Source organism: Polyodon spathula, chromosome 20, assembly GCF_017654505.1.
Source record: "Polyodon spathula isolate WHYD16114869_AA chromosome 20, ASM1765450v1, whole genome shotgun sequence".
In the NCBI taxonomy this organism is placed as follows: domain Eukaryota; kingdom Metazoa; phylum Chordata; class Actinopteri; order Acipenseriformes; family Polyodontidae; genus Polyodon; species Polyodon spathula.
In genome coordinates, this window is record NC_054553.1 from 19,001,831 (window position 1) to 19,014,967 (window position 13,137).

The following is a 13,137-nucleotide window of genomic DNA, read 5'->3' on the forward strand; positions in this document are numbered from 1 at the left end:
ACAATTGCACAGCACCTGATGTTCGGGGGTCTTCATCAGAAAACATTGATGACAGCCAGTATACATGTAGAAAACATGACACACATTTGTAAGTGCCCTTCCTGGTGCAACACACTTATAAAATCCCTGGCTGCTACAGTTTCCGAGATTAGTCGGAAATCTATATTCTATATTATATAACTGCACAAAGTGTTTTCTCTTAGATTATAACAAAACAGTTTGTGTCATGAAGTATTCTTTACTGAAACATTAAAGTAGTACTTTAAGGGGCTGGCTCAAAACTCTTTAATCCAAATTATTGGTGCAGTTGTTTAAGAAAGAAACAAACCTTCTATACATTTACCAACCCTACAATAATCAAATCAGAAATGTCAATTAAGAGGTGTGAAGTAGTCTGTTCTTATATTTTGTTCTTTTTCATATCATACAGAAACAGATTTTACAGCTTGGTTGTCATTGGGGTTTTGTTTAATTTAATTAATGTAATTAATACCTAACAGTGTTAAAGGAGTTAATTATATTGTCCCGTACTGTCTGGTAGAGCCTCTCTAGCTGTAATACACCCAGCATTAGATGTTTCCATTCTGTGGAAGTTGGACATTTCTCTCCTTTCCAGTATTTAAGGATGACCTTTATTAGTGACCACTAGCTTAAGACAATATTAACATAATTTCTTTTAAATGGCATCGCACAAGATGTTATGACCAACATGCAGAAATTAAAATTACAAAATGTAATTACAAACACAGAGATATGATATATATCACTGCCGGCTCACTGCAGTGACTTTTGTTCTCATACTATTCTGTTATGTCATAATTCTCACTGAAGCTATGGGTGTGGGATGTGGGTTTAGATTTATACATGTATGAATTAACTTCTATATTTGAGAATATGTTTGTCATATAAGATTGCATGTATGTTATTTAATGTAATACAAGTGAGACTAGACCCTGCCCCTTACACACTCACATGTTATAATATCACCCTGGTACATGCAGCTCTGTGCTCCCAAAACCCACTGGAGGTCTTACCAGTGGGGGCTCCAGCGACAGGGGAGAGTCTCCTTTGCCTGGGGCAGGGTCGGGGCTGTCCGGTCTGCGATTGGCCCAGGGAAGCCCCTCAGTCACGGGGGGCGGGTTGCTGATACTGCGCAGTTCCAGCTCTAGCTCTGCCTCCAGCTCCGCCTCCTCCTTGGCCTCCTTGTTGCTCTCCTCCAGGTGCTTCATTAGCACGGCGATCACCACGTTGACCAGCACGAACTGTGCCGTAAGCACGAAGGATACAAAGTAGAGTGGAGACACGACAGTGTTGTAGCAGGTGCCAGTGTCCTGGGCACAGTCCCGCAGAGTGTCCTGCAAGCATACACACAGCAGAGCTCAGCGCTGCCCGCCGCAGAGGAGAAACATCTCATGTACCGCATTGGTGTAATCTGATTACATCTTTCAACAGCCTTTTTCAGAGAGTAATGAAATGTGGTAATGGATTACATTTGATGTGAAAATATTATGTAGCTATTTTGTTACATAAAAAGGACTACGACTAATGCGCAATGTGGAAATCATCAAACCTTACAAATAGTGATCCAGTCAATAAAATCGAGTATGGGAGCAGTTCCTGCGACTGGAACAGAAACAGTTACTGTAAGTACCTATAATGGATTATTTTTAGAGTACCTTCTCAAACAGTGTCACACCAGCAACCAAGTCTTATTACCAATAGCAGAGAAATTGTTCACCAGTCAGATCTCTCTTCTTTTCATTTTGTTGACATCTTTTTGCCCCAGTTATTCTACCCTGTTGAGAAGGTTCAATGATGTTCTCTCACAGCAGCAATCCCCACAACAGTTCAGAAGAACTGAAGACTGATCGATCCCACGACCGGGCCAATCACCTCCTTACAACCAGGAGCTCGAGTGGAATTCAACGAGCTACCAGCCCCTGGAGGACAATGGCCAGCCCTGCGAGTGTCTCCCTGAGCTCACCAGGAACCTGGCCAGCAGGGTGCGCTGCAGCACAGTGATGAGAAACAGTCCTTGTCAGGTTTGTCTCTCTACCCTGGCCGGATTTAAGGGGGGGGGGGGGGGGGGGGGGGGCGACAGAGAGAACGGGAGTGAGAGATAGAGTGCGAGACAGGGACTAATACAGAAAAAATGGAAAAACAAAGCGGTGCAACGAAATAAAAAAAAACTAAAGGAAAGCAAGCTAATGAAAAATACCTGCTGGAAAACATTCCGACACTATCACATTTCGGTTTTAAATCCTATAAAAATGAAATAACGACAACAAATGAATCTGAACAAGTGGTCAGCGAGAGTTTTGGTGCCGCTACTTTTCCAAACAACAAACCTGAAGAATTATAAAGAGTACAGAACAAGGAGTCGAACCCAGTCTGCCCACATCTGCAATTAACGATCAAAGTAACTTCAATCTGCTTTTTGCTTTAACCCACAGACTTGTGGAATAACATTCTGGAGAGATTCGACAAAACTAGTAAATCCATTCAAGCACAAAACATCGAACTGTAAGTGGTAGTTGAATTACTTGAATCTCTGAAAACATTTCTGGATGAGATTCGTGATCATTTTGATGACTTTGAAACTGTGCAATGGAAACTGCAGTGCTGAAAAAATATTGAGCCGAAGAGCGACGGCAGAGATGACCACCCAGTTCTCCGCAGGATCCTGATTGCCCCAGTGTAACTAAAATTTTACTACAGGGCACAGACAGATTTCATGTCCATATACACAATTCGGGATACTCTTTCAACAGATTGCTTGCGCCAATCATGAATGTATTGCACCTTTGGTATTCACGTTAAAACAATGGAGTGGTTATTTGAATCTGGTGTCAATCTCGGGGGGGAGGGTTCTTTGTACAGGGGCCCATGATACCAAAATCCAGCCCTGCATGACTGTATGATTCATCACACGCTCATGCCTTTACCAGGTGAGCCACACAGGGGCCCCAGAGCTACCTATACTTTGTACAATAATGCTGTCTTCTGTTTTATCTTGGTTTTCTCTGAGTGTTAGAACTAGGTACCACTGACTGATCTAAACCTTCAAACATACTATAGGGGGTTTCTCATTGAATCTTTATGAAACCTGTTAACTTGTACCACTTTTTCATTGTTGTTTAATGCAATTAAATTGTTTCCTTTTTTAAAGAATAAGAAATTGCACTGCAGTGATTAATGGATATGATCTGAATAGTCTGTCTCTCACCACATCCTGAAAGAACCAGAAAAACCTGCTGTAAATATATGGGTAGTTCAATATAAAGGAGAAGTGTCTACAATCTACTCTACAAATTAAGACTGACAGACAGGCAAACCGATAGACATCACTGGCCTCTGTCTCTGCAGTTCCTGGCTGAATCCTGTCCGGCTCAGCTCTCGTGTTGACTCTGAAAGGCGCAGCAGGAGGCCGGGCACTATGGGATTCTGGGATACTGACCTTCATGATTCCGTTCCAGTTGTCTCCCGTGGAGACACGGAACAAGGTGAGGAACGCCATGCCGAAGTTGCGGAAAGTTGCGTGTCTCCCTAGGCCTTCGCAAGGATGGGTATCATCACAAACTGAGGAGAGCAGAAACAGGACAGATAACATTTACAAAATCATCCCAGGACAGAGTACAGGTAACACAGAGTGTGCCACGCAAGTGTTGCTCAGTGTTCGTGTGCTGAGATCATGCTCATATTCCTTTCCTACAATTTTATAAAATTCTTCTTTCAAAATGTGAATTAAATTACAGATTTAACAAATGGCACAGAAGCAGGGACTGAGAGTCCAGAGTAGCAGACTGTAATGATTCATTCTCCTTCTAATCAGCAGCGCTGATCTGTTCCACATTAAGTGAGCTGCTGTCGTGGGCACAGCCCTGGGTCTCGCAGGAACACATTCACCCTCCCAGGGGCACAGCTTTGAGGACTACTGTGCTGGAAGCTTCAGGTAAGTCTGGACACTTTCAATCATACAATCAAACCCTCCCTTCGCCACATTGACCTGTCAGTGTGGGTTCTGTTATATGTGGCTATTTAATCATGTAATCATGTATAACATTCTTATTACATGTTATAGAAAACAATGGTTTCAAACTGACATTCAATGTTTCTGTTTCCAATCACAATGAATAATTTTATACATTAAAGTTTTAAGTGTTTTCTTGTTCACAGGCCCCTTTGTAGGATTCTCAATAGCAGGGGTTGGTTTGTTGGCAGGGTAGGGGGTCTCTATCATCCTTACTAAGGTCTCCAAAGAGCTCGACACCCAGAGCAGCGAAGATGAAGAAGAGCAGCATGAATAGGAGGCCCAGATTCCCAACCTGCAGGGAGAGAGACACAAACACAGTCACACACTGCACTGGACAGACAGACAGACATATGTCATATGTTGCACAGACTGACTGACCCAGAGCCCCACGCATACACTTCTGCATTGCTCTGACAAACAATAAGGGGCATGTCTGTATGCAGAACCATATTGATGGCATGAAGTGTGACGTTTCACCTAATTGATTTGCTAGCTGGTTCCAAACAATCAAATTTAGAAAAATCATTACACCAGCAGTACATTTCATGTAAATATGTCTTGATTCATTAAAACAAGGGACCCTCCACTGTGTCAGTAACGGACAACAAGAGATGTCCTCTTGTACTTTTGCCAAAGGACCAAATTACATCCCTCTATTTCAGTCCTGAGAACCCTTGCACCAGTCTCTCAGTCATATTTTCTTGCTATCATACACCATCTTTTTTTGAACCATAGTGGTTGGCGTTGCTAGGGAACATGAGGTCACAGTGTGGCTCAGCATTGCTTTCCGTGATGTTTACCTGTGGTAACGCCTGCATAACAGTGTCTAGCAGAGATCTCATTCCCACAGCCATCTTCAACAGCTTAAGAACTGCAGCAAAGAGAAAGTGCACTTGAGTAAAAACAGCAGTGCACAGGTGCTCCTGATATACAGCAATAATACAGCAGCCCCTGAGTCTAAAGCGCTCAGTCTCTCTCGGTGTTATTACCATCCAAGGAGCATTTATTCTAAGGGTTTCTCTGGGAACACAGGGCACACAAACTCTTTACCTTTGCAAAGGTCATTTCCTATACAGAGGGCAGCTCCCCCATTAAGCTTGTTATGGAAAAACAGCCAATCAGATCAACCGCATACACAACCAGACACAGTGTGGATTTGACTATGTGCCAGTATTCCACATAGCAAGTAATATATGATAGCTGTTATTCCACATCCAGCTCAGTGTGGGTGGGGTGGGGTGGGGGGTGGGGGGGTGGGGGGGGATATTGCACTAGATCTTAGTTTGCAATTAGTGTTGTCTCTTATAGATGATAATATAATAAACATGCTATAAGAATAACACCATTAACAAAGTATATATGTATATTTTTGGACGAAAACATGTTTCATAATAAATTAATATCTATAATTGACCCTGTCTAATGTAGTATAAGACTGTTGTGTTGTTTTGCACTTGACAGAACTGATCAGTGGCACTTCACAGTACCAAGATACTCTTATACTGCAAGAGATTAGGTCAGCTGTACATATTAACTTCATACAAGTAGCCTTTTGTGGTAGAAGCTGTGATGGTTGGTGTTGGAGGTACATCAGTCTATTTATAGCTGTGTCCTGTGTTACTGGTTTCTGTGCTACTCCAAGTTTTGGTTAGGGTTCAACCAAGCCCTTCCTGGCTCTTCTGTTCGAGGGGGAATTTGATGAGGTGCTTAAAGTCTGGAGAGGAGTTGACAAGGTGCTGCTGATGGAGTACAGACCTCTGGCGATCCTCAGGACTCTCATGATGCGGATGATGGTGGGGTTGATAGGCAGGGAGGCGTTCACCTCAATCTCCTCTAGGGTGATGCCCATAATAGACAGCAGCACGATGGCCAGGTCCAGCTGGTTCCACCTGTGAAGACAGGAGAGAGTCACAGGGGTTGGGGCCTTTACTCACTCCCTACACTGAGAGTCACAGGGGCTGGGGCTGCATGCACTCCTTACAATGAGAGTCACAGGGACTGTGGCTGCATGCACTACCTACACTGAGTCACAGGGGCTGGGGTGCATGCACTCCCTACACTGAGTCACAGGGGCTGGGGCTGCATGCACACCCTACACTGAGTCACAGGGGCTGGGGCTGCATGTGCTCCCTACACTCTTGGAGGGGTGTATCTCTCAAAGCCAAGGGAGCAAAGCTGTTATCATATTGCCAATCTCAAAAGGAAATGCATCATACAGTGTTGCTATTTACAACCTAGCCTTTAACCAATCATGTGTTTTCTCAATCAGCAATGCATATACATTTTAGCTGTCACCAGCCTTGAAACAGAATTCAGAATTATTGCCCTTTCTATCCCACTCACACCTTTTACTTACTAAATACAATTGTCCCACACAGTCTTTATGCATTGGTAGTAAATTGATAATATTTTGGGTACCACTGGTGGGACAGATTTTTAATAGCATATATTTAAAGAGCAGACAATTATCTATCCAGGAATACCATGATATTTAGTGAGCGAGAGGTCCCAGTAAAAAAAAAGGCAATAAAAGCCTCATGCCTATACAGAGAAGAGTCGCGTCATATTCAAATAAGGGGTGGTTCCTACTCCCTGGTAGTCGATCAAACAACTTGGCCTAATTTGTTTGTTTATAAAAACACAAGGCATGTGTTTCCCATGCTGCAGTCCCATGCATTCCAAACAAAATTAACACCAAAAATGAGAAAGCCTAATTATAGTGATTGACATGGATTATAATGAAAACATAGAACTTGACCATTAATTAGGTCTAGTATTTAAAAATGTGGCGGTTCTAGGTAGAACTGTTTATAACTTTATCATTTTTGTGATTCTGGCTATCAGTCGCCGTCAGGATATTTAATTCATATATTTAGAAAACTCAAAAACGGACATAGACATACGATTTACAATGGAAGAGTAATTAACATTTTAAATGCAAAATGGGTCACAATGACCCGCATGGCGGTTCTAGTGTTAAACTACCCCCTGTATTCTTAATGTTGATTGGCTCCAGGGAGGTTGGTACCTGGTATTGGGTAGTCTGGGGTAGCTCAAGATCAGGGCAGGTTAGGTAGTTTGATCACCCCCCCCACCCCCAAAGATATCCTCACCTCTCCTTAAAGAAGCGTCGGAACCCAAAGGCAACCAGTTTGAAGACGGACTCGAGGACGAAGATAATGGTGAAAATGTAGTTACAGATCTTAAGAGCTTCGTCTAGAACCTGGGGAGAAAACACAGGTCAGGACCGTTACTCAGCAATGACAGGTTTCAGATAGACTCGCTGCTTCAACAAGTGGAATGATGATTTAAGAAAAAACAGTGAAGTTTGCTACATTTATATTAATACAGTCAATCTAACCTGTGCTGGGTTAATACAGACCAGATGGGGGCAAGTAAAGAAAGTCAGAGCAGTAAATGTGTGTTCCAATTCACAGCTCAGAAGCGCCTGGAACTGTTGGCGATAGAACAACTCAGCACTTCTAACAAGATAAAAGCAATACTACCCGACATAGAAGAATTATCACAATACCAACTAAATATGCTGCACGTAATTCACTAAATTGAATAAAGAATTAACATGCGATTTATCAGGAATGAACTTCTGGTCAGTAATCTAGAAATTATTATGATCAGGTGTCACTGAAGATATGGGAAGTGACTTACTTATTTAAAAGATCAAAGGGGGGCAAGGTAAGTAGTTATTTTAACTGGTCCTTAAAAACACTCAGCAATTATTTGCTCATATTAAAGCAAGAAGTGATGTGGGAAGCATGTTAGTGTTACACAGGCTTCACCCTTGGGTTTTAGCATAAATTGAGTAGTTGGTAAATATTGGGGTAATTGTACCGTACGATACAATTCTATTTAGGGTACACTGATATGAACTCAGTGTGACACCTGTCTGCTTCAATCTCTCAGTGTGACACCTATCTGCTTCAATCTCTCAGTGTGACACCTGTCTGCTTCAATCTCTCAGTGTGACACCTATCTGCTTCAATCTCTCAGTGTGGCACCTGTCTGCCTCAATCTCGGTTGAATCACTTACTCAGCCTTCGGAAATCAGTTTGGTTTGTTTGTAATTTGGTCCTCAAAAGCATCTTGAGAGACTTGCACCCAAATGGCCTTTCAGTAAATGAACCCAAACAGAAAGGCCGCTCTCTGGCATGGTTAGAAACAGGACACTGTGTGGGATCAGTTTAAAATACAGGAATAAATAAGGAACAAGAGACACTAGAGGGAGCCCTCTCGCTTTCTTTGTGCTGAAGGGAATTCATAAAAGATCTTAAAGGGGTTATTACATCATTTCATACATCTTCACTTTGTTATGTTTACTTTCATGTGCAGTTTTAGCAACCACGTCATTTTTATAAAAAAATTTTGTGTTCTAGATAATTACAAGCTCTCAGTTTTTGCTTGCCTTATTTTCAGGTCAGATACTGTTTCACTTCCTAGGTCATTTCACCTCAGCGGCGTCTTGCAGGTCAAAACATCACTGGCTGCAGAGGCATTGATTGGGGTTCAGGAAATAAAGTGTTCAAGGGTGGGGACAATTTCACTCTTTGGCTCTGTCAGACTGGGTCGGTGTGGAGTCTGTGGCTCGGTGTGATTGGGTCGGTGTGGAGTCTGTGGCTCTGTGTGCTTGGGTTGGTTCTGAGTCTGTGGTTCTGTGTGATTGGGTTGGTGTGGAGTCTGTGGCTCTGTGTGATTGGGTTGGTGTGGAGTCTGTGGCTCTGTGTGATTGGGTTGGTGTGGAGTCTGTGGCTCTGTGTGATTGGGTTGGTTCTGAGTCTGTGGCTCTGTGTGCTTGGGTTGGTGTGAAGTCTCTGGCTCTTTGAGATTGGGTTGGTTCTGAGTCTGTGGCTCTGTGTGATTGGGTTGGTTCTGAGTCTGTGGCTCTGTGTGATTGGGTTGGTGTGGAGTCTGTGGTTCTGTGTGTTTGGGTTGGTGTGGAGTCTGAGTCTTGGGTTGTGGCTCTGTGGTGTGAGATTGGGTTGGTTCTGAGTCTGTGGCTCTGAGTGTGGCTCTGTGTGATTGGGTTGGTGTGGAGTCTGTGGTTCTGTGTGTTTGGGTTGGTGTGGAGTCTGTGGCTCTGTGAGATTGGGTTGGTTGAGTCTGTGGAGGGTTGGTGTGGAGTCTGTGGTTCTGTGTGATTGGGTTGGTGTGGAGTCGGTGGTTCTGTGTGATTGGGTTGGTGTGGAGTCTGTGGCTCTGTGTGATTGGGTTGGTGTGGAGTCTGTGGTTCTGTGTGAGTCTGTGGAGTCTCTGTGAGATGGTGTCGGTGTGGAGTCGGTGGCTCTGTCAGATTGGGTTGGTTCAGAGTCTGTGGTTCTGTGTGCTTGGGTTGGTGTGGAGTCTGTGGTTCTGTGAGATGGTATCGGTGTGGAGTCGGTGGTTCTGTGAGATGGCGTCGGTGTGGAGTCGGTGGCTCTGTGTGATTGGGTTGGTGTGGAGTCGGTGGTTCTGTGTGATTGGGTTGGTGTGGAGTCGGTGGTTCTGTGTGATTGGGTTGGTGTGGAGTCTGTGGTTCTCTGAGATGGTGTCGGTGTGGAGTCGGTAGTTCTGTGAGATGGTGTCGGTGTGGAGTCTATGGCTTTGTGAGATGGTGTCGGTGTGGAGTCGGTGGTTCTGTGAGATGGTGTCGGTGTGGAGTCTATGGCTTTGTGAGATGGTGTCGGTGTGGAGTCTGTGGTTCTGTGAGATGGTGTCGGTGTGGAGTCTGTGGCTTTGTGAGATGGTGTCGGTGTGGAGTCTGTGGTTCTGTGAGATGGTGTCGGTGTGGAGTCGGTGGTTCTGTGAGATGGTGTCGGTGTGGAGTCGGTGGTTCTGTGAGATGGTGTCGGTGTGGAGTCTGTGGCTTTGTGAGATGGTGTCGGTGTGGAGTCTGTGGCTCTGTTAGATTACTCTGTGACCTAAGTGCAGCCTGCCTGCGAGTTCTGACTCAGCAGCCACTCTGCATAACACTCAAGCGGGAAGCTAATGAGAGCAATTTGAAAGCTGTCAATCTGCGTGTGGAGCAACAGGGACAGTTTAGCTTCCCTTTAGCATAGATTAATCCTGTTAGCAGAGCCTGGAATGCCTGCCTGCCTGTCCTCGTGTCACTCTCATCACTGCTGATAAAGATATCTTCAACAGGCAGGGGGCAATCTCCAGACACTGCCTGCTGCAGGCCTGGGATTGCTCACAATTCACAAGTATGTTGAAATACTCTTTCGTTTCTAATAAGCAAACAGAATTAAACACATGTATTACAAACATGGCTGCAAGTGCAATGCTCACAGGAATGGACAAATTGTAGGATACAATTCGGGAAATTAATTTCCAGTTTTATTTTACGTAAAATCTGGAAATGTATTTAAAATAATACAATCTGGGTGAATTAGTTTCCCAGTTTTCCAGGTAAACACCAGAGATATTATTGGGCTCGTTAACTGTATTATATACCTTAAGGATCACCTCAACCTATTTTCTTCTGAGCAGCGCTATCATCATCACACAGAGTTAAAAGGACTAGATTCTTGAAACTCACTTGGAACAGCGATATCATTTTCAAGTAACCAAAGCTATCCAGTACCAAAATATAAGTCTAAAAGTCTAAAAGGACATTTTATAACTGTCTTCATACAGAAATCAGTCAAGCAGTTAATTACCTCTATGCCAGCCAGTACATTACAGTATGTAAACTGACTGCCTGGAATCATTATTAGCATAAGCCATGTATTTTACATTTGGTGGGACAAATTTGGGAGCTAATACGGTAAACAAAAAAGATGTGCTAAATATCGTCAATTAAAAAGTTACAAAAAATACAAGAAAACACAACATTTTTCTCCTAATAGAAGAGGGCAATGATCATGTATGAATTTAGATATCGTCAATTGATTTACAGATATCTCTAAATATATTTAAATATCTTCAAGAAGACTGTGTACGTGTGTAAGAGGCAGTGTTGTGTGCTGCAGTGCTGTTCCGGATTCTGCCTGTCGGTGAGATGAGATGAGATAGGTTAAAAGCTCTAAAACCAGGATGCAGAAGTTATTTTGCACAGTGGATAATGCTCTCACTTGCAGTGTGCGGAGTTGTCGGTTCGCACCCAGCGCCCATTCTGTTACATCTGCAAATGATTTAAAGATACGTGTAAATCATTTTAGGCTATCTCTAAAGGCTTTTGAGATATCGTTCAATATTTAGGGATCTCTTGAAATGTAATTTGAGGTAAATGATTGTTCGGCTGCCATATAGGGTTGCTTTCCCAATAAGCCTCTTAGTTATCACCTCTCAAATATATAATGAGAAGCAAAAACAGAACACTGAGGATTTAGTCTATAGCTGTGTCTCTGACGTTTCCAAACTGTCTTTATTTCGGTGATCACCTGTCCCGGAGATCAGGGCAAGAAAACACTGTGATGTTTCTTGGGATGTTTCCTCTCCCTGTGCTGGGTTCAGTGAACCAGTGATGATGGCTAAGAGATGCACATTGCTTCTAATGAGAGCATGACATTAGTTCAAACAAAGATTAATAACTCGGATTAAAAAAGGAAGCGTGGGGGCTCAAAGCAATCAACCCTTTTCTGCCATGGTATGGTATTGTTATCAGCCTGACTCATCACTCCTTATCTCCAGACTCAATGCAAGAGGGACTTCCCTGTGAATGAGTTATTATCTCCTGTAGGGCATGTGCACTTAGAACGTTTCAACAATATTTTTGCACAATAATTTTAAAGATTTCCCAGTGATTTTTCCACAGTTATAATATACATTTACCATTGGCATCCGTGGTTTGTCATGATTTTGTATACCTCTCTGTACTTTGCAATGCTTCCCTCTGCTTTACCACGCTTTTGCTGTGCTTTATTACACTTAGCTGTGTTTTTACTACAGGAGGTTTTGTAAGGGCATATCCCTGATGCATCTCACACTTTCATCTAAAACCAATTTTGCAATAGTAACAACTGACCTTATTTAGTAAGGAAGTAAGCACAATATAAAATGAAAAAGGTGGTATTGCTGATAGATAAAATCACATACATCTATTCTCTACCGTCTTCTGTATAATATGTATGTGCTTTAAACTTCTGATTGTGTGCATTTCAAAAAACACTTCAGGCAGTAGAGAGAGCAATATGATCCAATATGCTCCAGTTTAGTTTCTACAGGGCTAAGTCTTTGGTATATATAATATAACTTATACTGCCTGAGGTAATGATGTATCACAGAATTGAATACAGACTGAATAAAACCTTCTATCACAACGATAATACAGACTGAATAACACCTTCTATCACAACGATCATACAGACTGAATAACACCTTCTATCACAATGATCATACAGAATGAATAAAATCTTCTAACACAACGATCATACAGACTGAATAACACCTTCTATCGCATCGATCATATCGGCTGAATAACACCTTCTATCACAACGATAATACAGAATGAATAACACCTTCTATCACAATGATAATACAGACTGAATAACACCTTCTAACACAACGATCATACAGACTGAATAACACCTTCTATCACAACGATAATACAGACTGAATAACACCTTCTATCACAACGATCATACAGACTGAATAACACCTTCTATCACAACGATAATACAGACTGAATAACACCTTCTACAAATCACACAATCACACAGACTGAATAACACCTTCTATCACAACGATAATACAGACTGAATAACACCTTCTATCACAACGATAATACAGACTGAATAACACCTTCATTACAACAATAACACAGAATGAATAACATCTTCTATCACAACAATCATACAGACTGAATAACACCTTCTATCACAATGATCATACAGACTGAATAACACCTTCTATCACAACGATAATACAGACTGAATAACACCTTCTATCACAACGATCATACAGACTGAATAACACCTTCTATCACAATGATCATACAGAATGAATAACACCTTCTATCACAATAATACAGACTGAATAACACCTTCTATCACAACAATCTGAAATAACACCTTCTATCACAACGATCATATAGACTGAATAACACCTTCTATCACAACGATAATACAGACTGAATAACACCTTCTATCACAATGATCAATACAGACTGAATA

General features: G+C 42.3%; 1 protein-coding gene across 6 annotated transcripts in view; it reads right to left on the bottom strand.

The window, feature by feature from the left end:
* cacna1g (calcium channel, voltage-dependent, T type, alpha 1G subunit) overlaps positions 1-13,137 on the bottom strand; it is a 188,466-nt gene that overhangs the window by 19,039 nt on the left and 156,290 nt on the right. For all 6 annotated transcript variants that reach the window (XM_041220423.1, XM_041220421.1, XM_041220425.1 and 3 more), the window contains 6 exons: positions 7,147-7,256; positions 5,789-5,922; positions 4,834-4,904; positions 4,247-4,325; positions 3,458-3,579; positions 1,035-1,355 (listed from right to left, as the gene is read on the bottom strand). In XM_041220423.1, the coding sequence (XP_041076357.1) occupies positions 1,035-1,355; positions 3,458-3,579; positions 4,247-4,325; positions 4,834-4,904; positions 5,789-5,922; positions 7,147-7,256 (837 nt within the window). The remainder of the gene's footprint in view (positions 1-1,034; positions 1,356-3,457; positions 3,580-4,246; positions 4,326-4,833; positions 4,905-5,788; positions 5,923-7,146; positions 7,257-13,137) is intronic.